Source organism: Martes martes (genome assembly GCF_963455335.1).
Source record: "Martes martes genome assembly, chromosome: 8".
Classification (NCBI taxonomy): Eukaryota; Metazoa; Chordata; class Mammalia; order Carnivora; family Mustelidae; genus Martes; species Martes martes.
Genome location: NC_137895.1, coordinates 101,075,364 through 101,095,910, shown reverse-complemented (window position 1 = coordinate 101,095,910; position 20,547 = coordinate 101,075,364). Strand labels below are relative to the sequence as shown.

The 20,547-nt window shown below is 58.8% G+C and overlaps 2 protein-coding genes across 4 annotated transcripts; one reads left to right on the top strand and one right to left on the bottom strand.

Annotated features, from left to right (window-relative positions):
- Nucleotides 1-1,572: 1,572 nt before the first annotated feature.
- On the top strand, nucleotides 1,573-6,744 carry GAPDH (glyceraldehyde-3-phosphate dehydrogenase). The gene is made up of 11 exons (XM_080810671.1): nucleotides 1,573-2,556; nucleotides 2,828-2,867; nucleotides 4,593-4,692; nucleotides 4,784-4,890; nucleotides 5,005-5,095; nucleotides 5,228-5,343; nucleotides 5,443-5,524; nucleotides 5,721-5,872; nucleotides 5,982-6,060; nucleotides 6,166-6,347; nucleotides 6,467-6,744. Exons 2-11 carry the CDS (start codon nucleotides 2,845-2,847, stop codon nucleotides 6,534-6,536), a joined length of 1,002 nt encoding a protein of 333 aa, XP_080666797.1. The 5' UTR covers nucleotides 1,573-2,556; nucleotides 2,828-2,844; the 3' UTR covers nucleotides 6,537-6,744.
- Nucleotides 6,745-7,660: 916 nt separating this feature from the next.
- On the bottom strand, nucleotides 7,661-20,302 carry IFFO1 (intermediate filament family orphan 1). 3 transcript variants are annotated; one of them, XM_080810668.1, is made up of 9 exons: nucleotides 19,495-20,302; nucleotides 15,523-15,583; nucleotides 15,282-15,377; nucleotides 14,452-14,592; nucleotides 13,348-13,505; nucleotides 13,065-13,185; nucleotides 12,690-12,782; nucleotides 9,656-9,786; nucleotides 7,661-8,747 (listed from the first exon to the last, which is right to left on the bottom strand). In XM_080810668.1, exons 1-9 carry the CDS (start codon nucleotides 20,265-20,267, stop codon nucleotides 8,645-8,647), a joined length of 1,677 nt encoding a protein of 558 aa, XP_080666794.1. In that variant the 5' UTR covers nucleotides 20,268-20,302; the 3' UTR covers nucleotides 7,661-8,644. The 3 variants fall into 3 exon arrangements, with proteins under 3 accessions (XP_080666794.1, XP_080666796.1, XP_080666795.1); XM_080810670.1 differs by having other exon boundaries at nucleotides 12,690-12,785; nucleotides 19,495-20,297; XM_080810669.1 differs by having other exon boundaries at nucleotides 7,661-8,743; nucleotides 12,690-12,785; nucleotides 19,495-20,273.
- Nucleotides 20,303-20,547: the final 245 nt, after the last annotated feature.

The window sequence follows — 20,547 nt, the reverse complement described above, 5'->3', positions numbered from 1 at the left end:
GGGAGAGGATTATCAATTCAGAAAGAGGAGCCCGAAAGTCCTGGGGCCTATCTCAAGATCTGATAAACTCCATGCTACCCTGGTGCCTCATCTTCCCCTTCTTGACCTTCCCACACTGCACAAGTGACAGGATTGCTACACAGTGGCGAAGCACGCAGAGTTTAGTCTCCAAGTAGACGGGCTCCACTTGGGGACGGTTTTGCCCTCCAGGGGACATTTGGCAATGCCTAGAGATTTTTTTGTCATCACAACCTAGATGGGAGGGATGCTACCTATCAGCATCTAGTGGGGAGAGACCACGGCTTTTGCTAAATACCGTACAGTGCAGAAGACAGACCCCACAACAGAATGATTCAGCCCAAAGCGTCAGTCAGTGGTTCCGAAGTAGAGAAACCCTTCTCTAGACCCCGGGCTGGTCTGCGTGCTCCCCTCCACCATTTGTGCTCCGTGAGCCTGTCTCTGGGACAGGGGACTGACCTGGTCACAGGGTTGATGGAAGGTCAGCTCCCCTCCACCATCTGTGCAGACTGTCTACCAAGGCATCGCTTTACTGTTCCAGGGTCTGTGGGAAGTCAGCCACATGCAGACACTGCTTTAGCTTGCCCACCCCCTCAGCTCCCCAAGTCTGCTCTGCTGAGTCACCTGGACCATTAGGCAGTGAGCGTGCTCTCATGACGACACTGGTGTCTTTGCTGCCATGACAACAGCAGTAATGGTCCATGGGCACCGAGCTCCCTTTTTGGCAGAAGACACTAATGAAAAAGGACGTGTGTGTAGCAAAAGGGAAGATGGGACCTCAGAGATACATTCTAGGTAGTGTGGGAGCATCGAGTCCAGGGAAAGGGTTAATGGTGTTGGCTGAGCCTGGGCAGAATGGAAGGGTTAGCAGCTGAGTCCCTACCCCAGGCCCCACCAGACCACCTGTGGTGCTTTCCACCTCCTATCACCATTAGGTGCTCTCTGGCCCTGCTCTTGGGGTTCGTGAAAAGCCTGGGAACCAACCATGCACATGGCTGCCAGACAGACACAGACTTGGCTCTGGGGCCCCAAGGAGGGAGGGCAATCCAGGAAGGGTAGGGATTGGGGCGGGGAGGGGGCGGTTGGAGTCGGGGTGCGGGAGAGCGTGCTCTCTGCCTTTAAAGCAAAGGTTATCACCAGGCCGGCTAAACTTAGCCACAGGCTCTTCAGCTAGAAAAGGGGGCTGGTCTCAGGTTACGCTGGGCCAGCAAAGAGGCCCCTGGATCCCCAGCCCCCAGCACCTGCTGATGGGCCTTGTCCCTTCCACCCCAACCCCCTCTAAATCCTCAAGCGTTCTGAACGCAGCCTTTCTTCCATTCAAAGCTGGCAAACCCGGCGCAGCTGGGGCCCCAGACTGTGGAAGGAGAATGGATCCCTCCCTCGACCTCGCGTGGGGCTGAGGGCCGTTTCCCACCACGTTGCCCAAGATGTCCCAAATTTCTCCCTCTTCTGGACTCCTCACCCTTCCCCCAACACCCCCAGGCGCGGGCAGGGTAGGGGCGTCCCTGGCTCAGGGGCAGGCCGGCACGTCCCAGGATGGGGAGGGACTTCCGCCCTCACGTCCCGCTCTCCGGCCGGGGCTGGAAGCGGTGAAAGGGGCACTGTCTCCTGGCTCCGGCGGCACAGCACTCAGGTCTCCCAGGAGCGACTTTGTGGGAGGCCTCCGGCCTCGCGTCCTCCCCCTGCGGCCCAGCCCCGCCTCGGGGAGAGCAGCTGCTGCACACAGGGCCTGGTTTGTCCGCCCCAATTATCAGCTCTCCTGGCTGCCCGAGCTTGCAGGACAGCGTGACCTTCAGCGCAGAAACCACCCCCACAGCCCTCGCTCTTCTACAGGACCCCACTGCCCAGTGCCAGTCCAGGCCCCCGGCCCAAGGAGGCCGGGAGCCAGGGCCCGGAGAGGGTGAAGTGGGGGCTGGGCAGAGCCCGGCAGGAGGCGGGCTGGCCCCTCCCGGGCCTTTTCCTCTGCGGTTCCCCCGCCACTACCGAAGAGCCTGGAGAAGTTCCTCAGCCTTCCCGCCTCTCAGCCTCCGAAAGAAAGGGGAGGAGGGTGGCCGCGCACAACCGCGAGGGGTCCCGGCTCCGGCTCCAATTCCCCATCCCACCAGCTCCCAAAGCCCTCCCGTTTCATCTGTGAAGCAACTTTAACGGCTCTGGCTCCCGGAGGGCTTCCGTTGTCACCAGGAGCCCGATCCTGGGGTCCACAGTCTCCTGCATGCCCACGAGTGCCATTGGCAATCACCTCCTCCACTGAGCCGGTCTCTCTCCCCTCCCCCACTCCGTCCCTCGCCCACACGCTTGGTGCGTGCACGCTGGAAGAAGCAGGCGGGTCCAAAAATTCGGGCCCGGCTACTCCCGGCTTTACGGGCGCACGTAGCTCAGGCCTCCGCGCCCTTGGGCCCCGACTGGGCGAGCCGGCGAGAGGCGGGGCCGGCGCCCCCACGCCCCGCCCAGGCGCTATAAATTTGGACTGCAGCCTCCTCCGGTGCTCTCTGCTCTTCCCCGTTCGACAGACAGCCGTATCTTCAGGTGCAGTGCCAGGTAAAGCTCGGCAAAGCCAACCAGAGAGGGACCTCGAGAGGCCCGGGCACGGCTCCGAAGGGGCACGGGGGCGCTCGCGGACCCGGGCGGGGCTGCGCGGCCGCTGGTCGGGCGTGCCCAGCCGGATCTCTGCATTGCAGGGGCTGGAGGACGGACGTGCCCGGGCGCGGGGTGGGAATGGAGGCGGGCGGGGGGGGGGGGTGGGGGGGAGGGCAGCGGCCGGACTGCAGCCCCCGCCCGCTCTCTAATGCTCACTTTTCTCTCCCCGCAGCCCTTGCCCGAGACACGATGGTGAAGGTCGGAGTGAACGGGTGAGTTCGGGGATGGGGTAGGGTGCGGCCCTGGGCAAGCGGGTGGAGGACGTGGGTGCGGTGGTCCTACCCCCCCCCCCCACCACACCCGCAAGGAGAACTCAAGGTCGGCGCTCTGACCTGGCGGAGGCTCCCGCTCCAGAGGGTCTCGTGGCCCGCACCCCATCCCCGGCTGTGGCGCCTCCTGCAATTCCGCCCCTGCGGGTTCGAGCGGCCCGCCGCTATCCCGGCTTAAGAGCCATCCCCTAATCCCCCGGCCCGGGCTTCTTTCTTTGCTTTCGCGCCCTGCGGGGTCACGTGCTGTAGAGGCGCCCCTCCCCCCCAGCCTCTTCCCTCCCCACCCCCCATCTCGCCCGCGCGGCCCGGGGCTCCCGGGGCTCGCTCAGCTGGGTGCGCAGCCCGCCGGGAGGGCTCGTTTGCGGTAACCTAGCCGCCATGTTGCAACGGGGAAGGAAGTGAAGGAACCACCGTTAGGAAACCTCCCGTAGCTTTTCACGGTTCCTCCTTCCTCGCCTATGACTAAATCTCCGAGGCCTGCCTCGCTGGGGTGGAGTCGCCTCTATCCCGTAAGCCAGGTGAGGCAAGGCTTCCCGCAGCCTCGCTCTCGGAAGAGCCTGACTTCAGAACCTGATCACATCCCTTAAGCTGCCAACCACATTTCCCTCGGGGATGCTCTTCCTAGATGATCCTCTGATGAATCAGAAACGTGGGTTCAGGGGAGTCCTGTCCTTTTTTTTTTTTTTTTTTTTCCCTTTCTTTTTCTCCGGAGAGGTGTGGTAGTTGCAGCTTAGTGCCCTGTCGGGGGAGCTGAGTCATGGGTAGATAGAAATTTTCCACCACAAAATGGCTCCTGTGGCAGCAGCCCCTTACATCTCACTGGCTCTCTTCGAAGCTCTTTTCTTCCTTCGATGCCTAGAGCTGACCCAGCCCTAAAAGGCCAAAGCTGTAAAGGTCACTGGGAGGATTAGGTGTCCGTGAGCCTTGGGAATCCTGCCCTTCTTCCTATTCCACCTTCCAGAAATCAGATCCCCGCTCCACTCTAATCTAGAGTTAAATATAGCTGCCTGACCTTTCTGCAGTTGGGGGCCTGGGCTTCTGCTCTCTTAATTCTCACCGCCCACCACTACCACACACACACCTGTTGCTTCTGCTCCTAATTTTTAGAAGAGGGCTTGCAAGGACAGGCAGGTTAGCAAACTAGACCCCTGAGATTAGGGTGTTGGGAAGTACCCTTTTTCCCCCTCCTCTTTCCTTTTTGGAGGAAAGGATGGGCTTTCCCCATCCAGTTAATTTCTGACCTTTACTCTTGCCCTTTGAGCTTGGTGATGCTAAGTGTGCAAGTCTTTGCTGCCCAGAGGGTGTATCCTGAAGCTGGGCCAGACCAGTGCAAGCATTGTCAGGGCACAGATAGTGGGGGTGATAAGTGCCAAGTGCCCAGACTGGGAGTGGCCAGACCATGCCCTGAGCTGCTGTTTTCTCCTGGTGGGACTGGTAGACACTGGGGAATTGGGCAAGTGTTTGAACCTAATCACCCCTTGGGAAGGCTTCACTTACTGGCCATGCTGTCCTGGCAGGATAAAATTAGATTTCTTGGGACTAACAGTGGCAGGGAAGTGCCATTTTCTCACCCCTGGAAGGGGATGAGTTGGTCTCAGACTGTTTCCATGCCCAGGAGGGATTTCTCTTCTGCCCCCCTCATTCTTTCTCGCCCCTTGTCTTTCTCAGATTTGGCCGTATTGGGCGCCTGGTCACCAGGGCTGCTTTTAACTCTGGCAAAGTGGATATTGTCGCCATCAATGACCCTTTCATTGATCTCAACTACATGGTGAGTGCTGCGCCTGCAGCTGTGCTAGGGAGCAGAGCCCCACTGAAGCACAGCCCCTCACTGCCCCCTCCCCCTTCCCCCATCCCTCCAGGTCTACATGTTCCAGTATGATTCTACCCATGGCAAATTTCACGGCACAGTCAAGGCTGAGAATGGGAAGCTTGTCATCAATGGGAAGTCCATCTCCATCTTCCAGGAGTAAGTGTGGAGGAGAAACAGGAAACTGGCTCTGAGGGAGGTACTAGGATGGGGTGACCACCTTGGGTACATGGTACCTCACGTCCCTAAATTTGGTGTTGTCTTATCTTATAGGCGAGATCCCGCCAACATCAAATGGGGTGATGCTGGTGCTGAGTATGTTGTGGAGTCCACTGGGGTCTTCACCACCATGGAGAAGGCTGGGGTGAGTGCCAAGGAGAGTAAAGGTGGGAGGGTGTTGACCCTGGGCTCTGGTGTAGGTGTAGTGGGAAGAATGGGGACTGTGGGCTTAGACCAGGAAAGGAGGGCCTGGATTACAAGGACTCCTCCGCTGCAGGCTCACTTGAAGGGCGGGGCCAAGAGGGTCATCATCTCCGCTCCTTCTGCTGACGCCCCCATGTTCGTGATGGGTGTGAACCATGAAAAGTATGACAACTCCCTCAAGATTGTCAGGTGAGCATGGCAGAGGGAAGAGGAGTGGAGAAGTGGTCTGGTAATACTGTGTATCACAGGATGGATCTGCTTGGCCTTGACCTCCCTCCCTCTTTTCAGCAATGCCTCCTGTACCACCAACTGCTTGGCTCCTCTGGCCAAGGTCATCCATGACAACTTCGGCATCGTGGAGGGACTCATGGTATGAATGATGGGGAAAGTGCCCCGCGCCCAGTGACTTCTCATCCTGGACTGCCTCTTTCTGCTTAGAACATGGTCCTGGGCTGGGGGGAGCCACAGGGGTTTCAAGATCAGGTGACTCTGTCCCTTAATCCTCCCAAGGGTGGCTGACATGAGTACTATGTAGGCCCTCACTCCTTCCCCCTTCTCGTTTCCAGACCACCGTCCATGCCATCACTGCCACCCAGAAGACTGTGGACGGCCCCTCTGGAAAGCTGTGGCGTGATGGCCGAGGGGCTGCCCAGAACATCATCCCTGCTTCCACTGGTGCGGCCAAGGCTGTAGGCAAGGTCATCCCTGAGCTGAACGGGTAAGGTGCCTTGCTGCTTTTCTACCCTAGGGACTTGGTTGGGCAGGCGTTGGGGGGGGGTAGGGGGGAGCGGAGGAATGGTGCTGAGCCTGTTTCCCCTTGTCTGTAGGAAGCTCACTGGCATGGCCTTCCGTGTCCCCACCCCCAACGTGTCTGTCGTGGATCTGACCTGCCGCCTGGAGAAAGCTGTAAGTGTGTGTTGGAAGAGGTGGCAGGCTAGGGATTGGGGGTGGGGTGGGGGAGGGAAATAGCAAGATTGGAACTTGGATAACCATCTCATTTTACCTTGTTAGGCCAAATATGATGACATCAAGAAGGTGGTGAAGCAGGCATCAGAGGGCCCCCTCAAGGGCATCCTGGGGTACACTGAGGACCAGGTTGTCTCCTGCGACTTCAACAGTGACACCCACTCCTCTACCTTCGATGCTGGGGCTGGCATTGCTCTCAATGACCACTTTGTCAAGCTCATTTCCTGGTATGTGGGGGCGGGGCGGGGGGGTCGCGGTTTGGAGCAACACCTAGGAAAGTGACTAGGGTCTGGCGCCCTCTGGTGCCCAGTGTGGGGAAATAGCCTTTCACTCTTTGATCTTCCAGGTATGACAATGAATTTGGCTACAGCAACCGGGTGGTGGACCTTATGGTCCACATGGCCTCCAAGGAGTAAGAGCCCCCTGGACCACCAGCCCCAGCCAGAGCAAGAGGAAGAGAGAGGCCCTCAGCTGCTGGGGAATCCCTGCCCCAACTTAACCCCCCAAACACTGAGAATCTCCCAACCTCCACTATTTCCATCCCAGACCCCCTGAAGAAGGGGAGGGGCTTGGGGAGCCCTACCTTGTCATGTACCATCAATAAAGTATACTGTACCCAGACAACTCCTTGGGCGTTTTAGCTTTTTCCAGTGTCTGGGATAAAGGGAGCTAGGCTGAGTGCCAAAAGAAATCAGTCTTGCTGACAGTACCCAGGAAAGGCCCAGCACACCCCAACCAGGCGTGAACTCTGCCGGAGGTCTTGGGCCTAACAGGAGCATCCCTCCCAAAGATACAAGCACTGCACTCACTTCTAAGGGCCATTGGTCTTGGCTTTGGCTCAGTATCCCTCCAAGGCCCATAGGTGCTACATGACCAGGATGTAATCCCTTTAGAGGACAAGTCCGTTTTGTCACCAAATGACCTGGTGCCTCTGTCTGAAAGCTGTTCTGTTTGCAGCCAACTGAAGAGTAACCTTGGCACAGGAAGTCAGGGCTTTGGAATTGGGCTAGCAAGTCTCATGGCCTTGACCAGGCTACTCTGGGGCAGAGCCCTAGTAACATGGAGGACCGCTGAGTGCCAGGGGTCAAACTCCACTCTGCCTCCCAGCTATGAGGTCTGGACTAAGTTACTTGCTTTAATGTGCCCTAGTTATTCCCATCTGTAAAATGAGAGGCCAGTGCCCCGCCCCTCCAGGTCTTCTAGAAGGATTCTGTTCGGTCAGCTGTGTAAGCACTGTGTAGTCAGTGATCAGGAAAATGAGGTTAACCTCCACCTCTAGGACTTAAGGGGGGTGTGAAGGGGATTGGTGCCGTCATGCAGGGGAGGCTTCAGGGGCAGAAGCACAGGCTACCACCAGCCATGTAGGCAGAGGCCCGGGTTCTGCCATGTGAGACTCCATGGCAAGTTACATACGACCTCCAGGGCCTTTCCATTCGACTGCTTGTGTGAGGGGAGGAAAAGCAAGGCGCAGCTCCCAGAAGGGATCTTGTACCTACCGCCAGAAAGTGCTTAAAACAGGGACACAAAAATGTTCAATAAATACTCTCCAGTTTGATTATTATTAAAGATTCCATTCCAATGTCCGCTCAGGCAGTCAGGCTGACACCTCATTCGCGTGTCCCTAGTCTCTCCCAAGCCTTTCCAAGTCTGGGACATCTCAGCCTGTTGCTCTCAGTGTGTGACTGACAGGGAGGCAGCACACCTTCAGCTGATACTTGAAGAGACTGAGACCTTGAGCGCACACACACGTGCTCACACAACTCACACAAACGCACAATAGCTTCACCTTTTTCGCTGTCACTCAGCGCTGACTGGGAAACGAGCAAGGGCTTCTGTCTCCCTCCACGATGCTGCACCAGTCAGCTCCAGAAGCCACCCAGCTCAGGGTGGGGGCACTGAGACCCCTGAAGGCAGGCACTGTCCTGGGGAAAGGGCTGCAGCCATGGCACTGCCATCCACAGGCAGACGGCCCTGAGCACTTGGAGGGCGGAGGGAGGAGGGAGCGCCCTGCCCATTGTGTCCTTCCACCTGCACTGCGGAGGGAGGCCCTCTCCCACACACAGTTCCGCTAGCCATGCAACATCCAGTCTCATCCACTTCATACCAGTGCCTGGGCCAGTTAGCACCAGTACAGAATCAGACCGTAAACGGGCTTGAGGCCACAGAACTGGGAGGAAGATCTAACAATCATATTTCTTACTCAGCAGAGAAAATAAGGGGCCACGATCACTCTGGCAGCATTTTAGAGATGAGAAAGTAGCAGACACCCACGCATGAAGGCAGGAGAGCCCCTGCTGTGGTGGGAGTCGCCAGGGACGGGCCAGCTAAGCCTCGCTCCAGACACCTTAGAACCCTGGAGGCCAAGGTCAAAGGCAGGAAGCCCAAGGGAGGAGTGCCCCAGTCCCCAGGGGCGAGGCTTGGTGCAGTGGGACGGATAATATTCCCCTCTGTGAAACCCCCACCCCTCCCCTCGGTGAGTTCCCAGCAGGGTGGGGCCCCAGGGCTCGGAGCTGGAGGTAGGTCCCTATCTCATGGAGCTATCAGATGAGACATCACGATCGGAGTCCTCAGCCTCGCTTGGCGGCGGCGGGTCGCTAAGCGGGACCGCAGTGAAAGCAGGAGACTTTCTAGAAAAAAACACCAGCTGTCACCTTGGGGCAGGCAGGAATCCTGATGCGGCTGGCTAGCATTCCTCTCTCCCTTGTCCTTATTCTTGGGCAGGCTGGTGAACACCATCTCTGATGAGGACAGGTGGGCCACGTAGGTGAGGGTGAAGGCAGGGTGAGGGAAGCGGGGAAGGGGAAGGAAAGCTCTTGCACCCCACCGTGATGGGGGATATGGTCCCTGTCTTTATCCTGGGGACTCTGGGAGGCTCAGAGTTCAGAAATATCTCAGATCACAGGGGCACACCTAGGTGGCTCAGTCACTTAAGCATCTGACCTTGGCTCAGGTCAGGATGCTTGGGTCCTGGGAGTCTGCTTCTCCCTTTCCCGCTGCCCCTCCCCCCACTCATGCTTTCTCTCTCAAATAAATAACATCTAAAAAAAATATCACAAATCACAGTATGAGAAATGTTGCCTGAGCCCAACTGCACAGGCTTGCTGGCCCCAGCTTTATGTCCATCTATAGTATTTTGGGGACTTTTTAAAATTTACTTCTTTGTAGAAGCAGAACGTACACAGGGCCAAATGCACAAACTATGGCCCTGACTTTAGATACAAATCCGCCACCACACCTGTTCTGTTCCTCAGCAGTTCTGAGCTGCTTCTGACCAGGGAACCCCCCAAGCTGGTGGTACTGGGAGGTTTGGGCCATCCAGCCATGAATGGACACACACCCATTGCCCCACTGCTGAGGGACAGAAGGCCGGGGGCCAAGCCGGACACGCAGGGTACCCCCCCCAAGAGCCCCACATCCAGATGGGACTGACCCTCAGGCTGTTCAGGGCCAACCCACCGCATTCCCTCCCTGCACGGGAGCCCCCGGTGGAAGATATGGGGGGGCCTGGGCCCCCACCTCCAGGGCCGGTCCTCACCGGTCTCCCGACTGCGTGATCAGCCGGCGGCAGGTCTCCATCTGCACGTCCAGCCCCCGCTTCATGCTGCACATCTCCATGTACTCGTGCAAGTGCCGGTTCATGTCATTCTTGGCCGTGGCCAGCTCCAGCTGTGGTGGGGGAGGGGAAGGGCCCTGCAGGTCAGCAGGGCCCCAGCCTGCACCCCCAGGAGGCGAACATGCCAAGAACACTGTGGTGGGAGTTGAGGGGGCCCGGGGCGCCCGTGGGCAAGGCCTCAGATTTAAAAATCAGTCTGCCGGGGCGCCTGGGTGGCTCAGCGGTTTAAAGCCTCTGCCTTCGGCTCAGGTCATGATCGCAGGGTCCTGGGATCGAGCCCCACATCAGGCTCCTCTGCTCAGCAGGGAGCCTGCTTCCCTTCCTCTCTCTGCCTGCCTCTCTGTCTACTTGTAATCTCTGTCTGCCAAATAAATAAATAAAATCTTAAAAAAAAAAAAATCAGTCTGCCCAGCCAGCGGGGACCCACTGTACTGTCATTACATCTAGCTTTCCTGGGCATCTTTGCCTGCAGAGGAAGGCAGAGGTCTCTGCTACGGGCCTGCCTTCTTGCAACTGATCCTCCTTGACGACAGGAACCAAAGTGCAGGCAGGACAGAGAGCCCGGGGCGGCAGTCCATGCAGCCTGGCTCCCTCCCTGGGCTTCCTGCGTGGCCCTGTGCACCACTGCACCCCATCTGTCTCCCTCACTCATTTGGGCGCTTCTGGAAGGCCAGCCATGGCTTATTCATCTCTGCCTGCACAGGTGACACCACGCTGGGTGACTTAGAGAACTTCATGACAAGCCTCATGGCACAAAGGAGGAGACCTGCCTGAGTGGCTCAAAGAGGCTCAATCCTCCCCAGAGGGCTCTCTGGGCTCTCATCTCTCCTGTGAGCCATTCGCAGCATTTCACAGAAAGACGGTGGCCACACCCAGCACTCCACTGGTTAGATGTACCCCGATTCAAGAAAGGTTCCATGGTGAAAATGTGGGCTCAGAGATCAAGGAAAAAACAGCCTCCCTGGCAAAGGTAGGGCTGAGAGGCGGGGCGAAGACGACAAAGATCTGGGCCAGAGACAATCTTCGGCCTCTCTTTGTTTTGGGTACAAAGGACAGGGGTGCCAAACAGAGAGGCCGAATAAAACTGCTGGGTGGTGATCTGCTTGACTGCCCCAGAGCAAAGATAAAGGGGTAGGAACTCCCCGTGAATAATCCGAACTGGAAAGAGGAAACCACCCAGAACTAATTCCAACTGGACAGGGAGAGGATGGGAACTCAGAGAAAGAAGTAAAGGTGTCACAGGGCCCGACAGAAGAGATGGTAGCCCAGGTGGGGCAGGAGCCCTTAGCGGGCACAGCTCACACAACAGCCTGGATTCCAGAGCCAGGACGTGGGGGCGGGTCATGCGACTGCTCAGTCAGGAAGACAATAGAGGTCACTCACCCGCTCTTATGAGGACTGGCCACTGCCACTACCCCAGCTTCTCCAGCTAAGGAGAGCAGGAGGGGAAGGGGCCAGCTGCCAGAGCCCGTCACCGGCGAGACCAAGAAAGACAGAAATGAAGCAAGTATATTCTACCCGAAGACAAGGCTAGGACTGCCACCAGTTGCCTCTACACATGTGTACGGGTCCCCTTCACACGTGAGGGAAGGGAGCCACCACAAGCCAGGAGGCACCCAAGAGCCTCCACCAAAACCCCCAGCCTCGCTGTGAGACTGGAGGGCAGGGCAGGGCTTCGGCTCGAGGGATTGGAAGGAGGCAGGAGGGCAGGAATTCCCTCCCACCTTCCACCTGGGCCCTGGCTTTACCACTGATAATTATCAGGATGGGTCACCAGGGCCAGCAGCTTACCCAAAGCCCCCTGTTAGCTCTCAACACCTCTCCTAAAGCCATCCTCCTGCAAGACAAGAGGGAACCTGCTGGTTGGGTGTCCTGAGTGGACAGAAAGCGGCTCTCCCCTCCCCCTCCTCCGTGGGGAGCAGACACCTGGCTGCCGGCCTTTAAAACTCAGCCCATCTGCCTGTGCAAGAAACAAAAGCAGGGGGACGCCTGGGTGGCTCAGTTGGTTGAGCTGCTGCCTTCCGCTCAGGTCGTGATCCCAGGGTCCTGGGATTGAGTTCCGCATCGGGCTCCTTGCTCAGCAGGGAGCCTGCTTCTCTCGCTGCCTCTGCCTGCCTCTCTGCCTGCTTGTGTGTACTCTCTCTCTCCGGCAAATAAATAAAATCTTAAAAAAAAATTTTTTTTAAAAAGAAACAAAAGCAGGTTCAGCTTCAAGGAGCAGGACCAAGTGATGTGTGTTGGGAGAACACTCAAATAGGAAAATCACCCGTCGGTCCCTTCTCAAAATGCCAGCAGTGTGAGAGCAGCAAGGGCATAAATAGGCCACGGGGGCTTAAAGAGAGGCCAAGAGTTTCAGAAGCCCAGGGGCCTCTTCCCCACGCTGGGGCGCTCAGGGCTCCAGGAAGGGCCCTCTCCAGGAGCGGGAGGCTGCCGAGAACAACGTCCTGCCCCGCCGCCCTGCGGCTGCCACAAAGCCGCCCTCGGCCCTGCAGACCTAGCTCCAGTTTAGAGCCCTAGCTTCCCTTCCCCACTCGGGAAGGTTCCTCCAGGCTAGGGAAGGACCACAGAGGTTCCTCTGTCAGCTGAAGGGCTGAGCTGAAGAAACAGCAGAGTTCGAGTCCACTCAGTGGCCTCTGCTATGGCCCCGACAGTAGGAAAACTAATAAGCACTACCGCGCCGGGCAGGAAGCCTCCCAGGCTGACAGCCCCTGCCCTCAGCTCCATGCGGGCCTCACTTCCTCCGATCTTCAGACAAGCCTGTGAGCAGGTAGGATCGAACAGGCTCAGAGGGTGCAAGCAGCCCATGAGCAGTTGCAAGCGACAGGGCTGAGACTGGAACCCACATCTGCCTGCCGCCCGCCCTGCAGAGCGAGGTCTTAAGGCCCCACCCCCACAAGAGAAAGTGTCTGGGGTCCCCCCCAACCCCCGGTCGCGGCTTCAGACACCCCAGCCTTACCTCTATCTGGTCAATGGTTTCCTGATATTCTTTCTCCCGGGTTTTGAACAGGGACTCCGTATCTTTAATCACCTTCTCCAAACTGTCTTCCTGCTGCTGGAGCAAAAAGGAAAGCAAGGGCGGGGAGGCCAGTGGGGAGGGTGGGATGGGGGCATTGCACAGGGCCAAGGTGGGGAAGAGAGAGAATCCTGTTAAAGGAAGCTGGAGACAGCCCAGAGAAAGGAAAAAGGACGAGGGGAGAAGCAGGCAGAGGATGAAAGCCACAGAGGGGAAGCAGCAAGGAGTGCAGGGAGCAGAGGGGAGGGAGGGGACAGGTGGCCAGCTGGGGGTCTGGGCAGGACTGGCAGGGGCCCTGAGGCTGGGAGGGGCCGTTACCTCTCCCTGTGCCTCTGCGGCTGCCATGGCATAACCTGAGAAATCCTCCCAAAGCAGCAGGGTCTCCTCAGTCTCCTCCCAAGTCAGGCTGTCACAGTCGTCCTCAAAATCATACTCCCTCCTAGAGACAGGGAGCCCGCCGTCAAGGAGGGCAGGGGCTTTTCTTCAGGCAGCAGCAGGCCGCTGTCGGGGCGTTGGGCAGGGTGGGGTGCGGGGGGGGGGTGCCTCCGGCCTCCGGGCAGGGGTACCGCTGAGGGGCGGGCCTGCGGGACTCGGGACTCACAGCTGGCTGAGCATGCGCTGCATCTCCTCGTTGATGCTGAGGGCTGTGCTCTCCTCCTCATCCCCATCGGGCTGGCGGGGCCCGTCACTCTCCGACAGGGAGGTGTCCTCCTCGATGGCAGCCTTGCGCTCCCGCTTCCGCCCCCCCATGGATGGGACCTTAATGGGAGACAAGTGCAGAGACTACAGAGACGAGGCCGGGTGCGTGAGGAGAAGGGCAGGTGGGCAGGTGGGCACCGGCAGGGGGTGGGCGGGGGGAGGGAGAAGCGTGAACCAGCAGGAGGGCGGGGTGGACAGAGAGAGAAGACACAGTTACAACGACAGGAACAGACACCGGAGTTACCGAGAGACAGGCAGACACACACGAATGGGGGCAGGGCTGCAGACTGAGAAGGAAGAAAAAGGAGAAACAGAGAAAATAGGGCAGTAAGATCAGGAGACAAATGGCCCGGGGCAACCACATCAGATGTGCAAAATGGCTACAGAGGATTTATTTTCTTAGAAAAAAGAAAAAAGTCCTTTCTAATGAAATGACCAAACTGAAAGGAAAGTTTTGGGCTGCAAGGAGGAGGTGTATACAAAGGAAAGCCTGAATCACACAGCCAGATCTGGAAAGTCCGAGAAGGGGCAGAAAGAAATGAAGCAAAAGGGGAAGAGCAAGGAGAACGGAGACAGGAGAAAAATCTGGGCCCAAAAGCCCAGCGGGTCAAAACTGAAGGCCAAAGGCCTAGGTGACTTAGAAACTGGGACTGGGACTTAAAAAGCTTGCATGAGAGCAAAACTAACCAGCTTCTTCTGTGGAGAAAGCAAGAGAAGATGAAAGGAAGAGAGGAGAGGAGGCGGACAGAGGAGAGAGAGAGGGAGGGGAGAGACGGCGTTAGAGACGGCTTCCGAACCTTCTCTTCAGAGGCTGTTCCTTGCCCCCCAGCCTAGTCCCACTGAGGGGCCCCGGTGCCAGGGTGAGGCCCCCCAAGAAGGAGGGGCCGGTGCTGACCCGGGGGGCGGGGGCAAGGGGGCTCTAGGCCGGTGCCCCTCCCGTGAGGAGCTGAGGCACCATGCAGGTGCGGCAGGGGCCGGGGGCCTGGGAGCAGCCCCGCCCCCTCACCTGAAACATCTTGATCATGTCCTCGCAGTTGCGCTGCTGAGCCACGTCACACAGTTTGGCGGTGATGTCGATGCGGCGACAGATGTCCATATCTACCTTCATGGCCTTTTCCTGGATCTTCGTGTCCAGCTCAGACAGGTTCTGCCCAGGGAACGCGGGGCACGGTAAGACAAGGCCCAGTGAGAGCCTCAGCCTTCACGTCACACACCGCTGCTGTGTGTCACTCTTCCTGGACGCCCTCCCCACAGCATTCCCATGCTGCTCAGGCCGTGGACTCTCTGGTCGGAGGGGGAGCCCTGGAATGCATGGCCCGGAACCTGCAGGGGCTCCCCCCAGAACTTATGCTCCCAGAGAGAGAGCCCACTGGGAGCTCCAAGAGTGGAGGAAGTAGTGCACGAGGAAGAATGGCTACCACTTATTGAGCACAAAGTCAGGGCCAGCACGCCCCTAAGTGCATTCTCATCTCTGGACTTGCCCTGCAAGGTACATGCCCTTATGACCCCATTCCGCAGAGGAGGGGGACAGAGCAGAGCAGTGATGGAATGCAGAAAGCCCCCCTGCAGGCCAGTGGCAGAGTGGGGATTTGGGTCCTTAACCGCAGCTTAGGGCCTCCAGGAACGACGGAGGCCATACAGCCGCCCCCCTCCCCCCGCCCCCGCATAGGACACCGACACCGAAGCTTCGAAGCTTCGGTTCCTTCCTTTCCTCTTGAACGGGGTTGGGGGTGGGGCAGCGCAGCGTGATGGGTGAGGGCTGTGGCCAGGAGAGTCACAGGCCCAGACCAGAAAGGCCTGCTCTGCCAGTGCCAGGCGCGAGGGGGCCGCACTCACGTTGCTCATGAGCCCCTTGAAGACCACGAGCTCAGCCTTCAGCTGCTCCACCTTCATGGCCAGCTCCTCCTGGCAGGCGTCAGCCTCCTGGGCTTCCTGTGGTCGGGGAGAAAGCCCCATGAGCGAGCCATGCCGCCCATGCAGGGGGCAGGTAAGGACAAGGAAGGGCCCGGAGAGGACTGGTCCGGGGGCCAGTGACAGGGTGAGGGGACACGGCGGGGACAGCGGGGGCAGCCCTCACCTCCTGGAGCTCGTTCACTCGCTCCTGCAGCTGTACCCGCACAGTGTACTCCTCTTCCCACCTGGCAGACATGGGGGACAGGGAAGGAGCCTAGGTGCGGGGTCCTGCCCCGCCCCGCCCCTGCGGCTCCCTGCCCCCTCCCCCGCCACTCCCGCTCAGGCCTCTCTCTAGCTCTGCTGCCCTCGGTGTACAGGAGCCGTGGGCAGGACCAGCCGGCTGGCCCGCGGGTGGCCAGCTGCTGCTGTCGGGTGGCTCCACGCTTCCTGGCACGCCAGCTGTCTTCCCGGAACCTCCGGGCTGCGCCCCAGGAGCCGTAGGTAAGAGCAACCGCAGCGCCCATCCCACTAGGGCCCTGGCTCAGCCAGCTGCCCGGCTGGCCTCCTCCCTTCTCACGCCCGCACCAGACCCCCAGGCCCACCGGCCCAGCCCCCCAACTTTGGGGGCCCAGATCCGGTCTCCTGCCTCCTGCCCGCTCCAACCCAGGGCTCCTCTAGCCCGCTGCCCTGCCACTTGTGGTACCATTTCACTGTGGAGAAGCAGCCGCAGGACACACGCCACAGCCACACGGCTGGTCAAGAGCCTGGTAGGAGACACTCAAAGTCTGTCCCCCGGCAAAGGTCCAGAAATTGCCCCCCCAACCTGGAGCCCCTGCACAGGAGCCCTGGAGAGGAGACGGGCCTGGCCCTGAACCATGAAAGCAGTGGAAAGCATGAGCCTGGGGGGGTCCCAGGCACCCAAACACCGAGGGCGAGGGAAATCAGAGTAGGAAAAAGAGCCTCATTCATCCGCTGGGTGGGAACTAGCAGCGGCATCCCCTACGCTCCAGGATTCTGAAACTAGGAGCACAAGCAGCCAAGAGGACCCCCTGACTACCACCCTGCTATGCAGGGCCAGGGCTTCCACTAGACGGGAGTCCACAGCAAGCCAGTGCACAGGTCATGGTGCAGCAGAGGCGGAAGGACGGTGCTGGAGCGGAACGCTGCAGGAGGACTCAAGACCTTGTGAGGGTGCCTGGGCTGGCAGAACTTCTCAGACCCCACTCAGACAGCCCATCACCTCCTGCCACTTCTTCCAGGCTCAGAAAGGAGGGCACAGTACCATGAGAGACATTGCGGGACAGAAAGGTGGCCAGAAGCCACAGAGAGTACGGCAAGAAAATGAAAGCCTGACCGAGCAGATTCTGCAGACGTGGGACTCTATCCTCCCTGCCCCGCCTCCATCTCTCCCCAACCTCGCCCTCCTCTCCCCGCTGGGCTCTGCCCACAGCCTCTTCCCTCCAAGCCCTCCTGCTCCTCACTGGGCTCTGCACTGCAGTGTTCCTAATAATAACTCCCAACGTCACCCACTGCCCCTCCCGCCTGGGCAGGGGAGAGGCAGCCGGTTCGGCCACTACCCGGCCAGCCTGCCATGCAGCCCAGCCTCCCAGCCTCTTGGCTCTCTGCTCCCCAACCCCCCTCCCTGGTGCCCCCATGTCCTTCCTCCTTTTGCTCTGGTATTCTCCCTCTGACGGTCGGGGCCGGTGAGGGGTCCCAGAAGCATCAAATAAAATAGTTTCATAGTTCAGACATATTTATCTTTCCTGGGCCTGTGGTTTCTTCATTGACAACCTGAAGGCATGGGACGCGGTGCCGTCATACCCTGAGTCCATAAGCCCCCAGAGGAAGCAAGCCTGGGCAAGATGCATCAGGAAGGGCAGAAAGCAGCAAACTCCAGTAGAAATTTAAGTAAGGAAGTTAGGGGAGGATTGAGATGAACAAAATATTACAGAGTTTTTTTAAAATCTGAAAATAAATTGCCTGGAAGCTTACTAGAACTCACAACCCTGAGATTGTGGAACTCAAACTCACAACCCTGAGATCAACAGTCACATGCTCTCCTGACTGAGGCAGCCCAGCGCCCCTGGAAGCTTACTAGAACTCTATTGCTCTCCAGCCAGACTTTCCCACAAACAGGTTCCTTCTGACCTCCATTCCAATTTGGTCTCACTTCCAAGGTTCCCTTGACAGGGGTAGAATTTGAGCAATTTCCATGTGTTTTACCTTCACTAAAGACCTCCCTCCCAAATAAACGGTACCCTCGAGCAAAGTGAGGAAGCAGGGGCCATTCCTACACTGGAAACCAGAGGCCTGGACGAAGAGGTCCACCCAAGGTGGCGCACAGTAGGGGAGCTGAGAACAGAACCCAGGAAGCCTCAGCTCCCTTCCCAGTTCAGTGCTCAGGCTATACCCATGCCTTCTGGGCCACGGACAGGAGCTACGGTGTTTTCAAGGGAACAGAACGAGGGCACAGGATCTGGGGTGGAAGAATGAGGAACCGCCAGTGTCACGTACCACACACCTCTAGCTGCAGGGCCCTCTGCACAGCAGCGTGCTGCAGAGCGATGAGCTCACCAGTCCCCAAGGAATAACTCTCTGCTGCCCTGGACAGCTGGACCAAGGACAAACACTCTTTCAGTTAAGGAAAAACAAATACCGAGAACAGCAGCTGTTTCTATGGTTAGGCATTACAGAACTGTCCGTGTTCGGCCACTGACCATTGTTAATTAACTCCTGCAGGGGCAGGGGCTGGGGCAGGGACTGGGACAGGCTGGTTCTGGGGGGCATGTGAATGATGGCTTTAGAACTGAGACTCCCAAAGGCACTTATAACATGGCCTACGTACGACGAAGGAAGCCAGCATGAAGACAAGACTTAGCATCAGAAAGTCTGCTGATCTGCGATCTGCTAGACTCTGGCTGGTTACAGCTCACTGAAGGCTGCCCCCAGACCCAGGGGTAAGCTCCGGGAACATTCAGCCAAGCCCCCTCTGACACACCAGTATCCACCACACAGGGCTGCCTGGGTAGTTCCCAAGCCTGCCCACAAGGGGTCAGAGTAGCCAATGAAGAGGTTAAACCTGATGGCTCCCAAAATAAAGCCTCCTCCATACCTGTCATCTTCCTCCTCAACCACGCATCCGTGGCAGAGGGCTGGCTGTGCTCGTGCTCCTTCCTAATGGCCCGGGTTCTCAGGCCTCTAAGGACATACAGCCAGCGCCAGCATCACGTCCCTTCTCCTGGGACCTGGCTGCCCTGCCAGTCCCCTGCAGAAAGCCAAATCCTCATCCTGGGTCAGCACTGGGCCTGCCCCCCAGCTGCCTTATACTCACAGGGTGTGTCCAGATTCTCAACTTTTCCACGCACTCGGTTCCTCTCCTGGCTTCGCTCACATTTCATCATCCTTTGGCTCCTTGCACTTTCACAGATCCCCCCACCCCCGGCAGCTTCCACAAGCCTTATGACAACCAGCAGTCCCTTCCCTTTTCCCTAGGGAATTCCTTTCCCCCTTATCTCTTTACTTTTCTTTTTCTGACTTACTCCAAGCAATGTTCCGAGGTCCCAGAGCCCTTCCTGTTGAACTGGAGTAGGCACCCAGTTTTCATCAGCATCACCTTGGGAAACCCAGAGCAGCAGCAGGATCGCCTACTGGGAGATGTAGCCCCCCCACCCCCTTCTAATTTCACTTAGACTCCCAAGTGAAAGCTATATCCCTGATCTCTTACTTTTGATCCGTATGCGGCATCTATCACAAAACTGCTCTGAGGGCTGAGCCTGGAGAGGCTAAGTAGTACCCCCAGATGTCTAACCAGAGGTAGACGCGAGTCCCTTTCACACAGCACACAACCCCACAGTGAACCCAGTCATCCAAACACTGCAGCCTAGCTGAGACAGAAAAGCCACAAGAAAAATAGGTACGCCCCACAGTACTCGGCTCTGAGGATCCTTCTTCCGGTCACCAGTGCGACTTCTGCATTCCCTGTGGATTCCGGACTTCCTGTACCCAATGCCGTCTGTCTACTTCCAAGCTCCTCCTTACACAGCAGGAACTTTACTCTCATCTTACTCCTCCCTATCTCCTCTCCCGGACCCACACCTGGTCCTGGCTCCATGTGTGCCATGACGCTGAGCCCCTCCCCACCTTCCCGGTCCCCTACCTCCGCTTGTACTCGTCCCGCTCGCGCTTCACTTTAGCCAGGACGTTGTAGAGCGCGCGGATCTCAGGGGTGATGGTGTCGATCTGGACGCCCACCCCGTCGGGATGCACCCACGACAGGCCAGGCCCTTGCACCAGCGTGGGCTCCAGTCCCGGCCCCAGCCGGCGGGCGTGAGAGAAGGACCAGATGGTGCCGGGCATGAAGCGGGCAGACGAGGAGTAGGAGGTGGAGGTAGAGGTGGAGGGCGACGAGTGGCAGGCCGCGGAGGGCACGAGGGGGCCGGCTGGCGAGCGCGCGGGCGACCCCAGCACCCGCGCCGAAGGGGTGCAGACGGCGGCGGGCCGGGCGCTCAGGGGCAGCCCCAGGGGCCGGATGGGGCTGACGAAGCCGGTCTGCACGGCCTGGTCGCGGCGAGCCAGGCCCCGCCGGCCCTGCTTACCCTCCTCCAGCGCCTGCTGCAGCTGCTTCTCCAGCAGCCGGTTGCGGCGCTCCAGCTCGTGCACCTTGGCCAGGAAGCAGCGGAACCGGAGGTTCAGGGTCTTGAGCACGTTGATGTTGGAGCCCAGGTCGTTGCGGAGAGCCATGGCGGCGGGGGGCGCCGGGCCCGGTCCGGGCGGCGAGTAGGCAGCCGGGCCGGGCGGGGCGAGCGGCGCTGGGGACACGTCCCCTCCCCCGGCGAAGTGGTCGCCTCCCAGAGGGTCCCCCAGCGGCCCGGCCAGGCCCTGCTGCTCCTGCTGTAGGAGGAAGAGGTTGGGGCCGAATAACGGATTCATGGCTGCGTCTTCTGCTGGGAGACAGAGACCGCTACAGAAGCAGGGATGGAGGGCGAGGGAGAAGAGCCAATAAGGCGCCAGGGGGACGCGGGGGAACCAATCAGATGGCCCGACGGAAGGGGCAGAGGTCAGGGGGCGGAGCGGGGCAGAGAGGAAGCCAATTAAAGGTTCAGTTGGAGGCCGGCACCCGGACTTTTCCGGGTCTGAGACTGAGCGGACCCGGTCCATGCCCCCAAGACAGGGTGACAGAAATAAAATCCAGGTCCTTCACTATTCCATG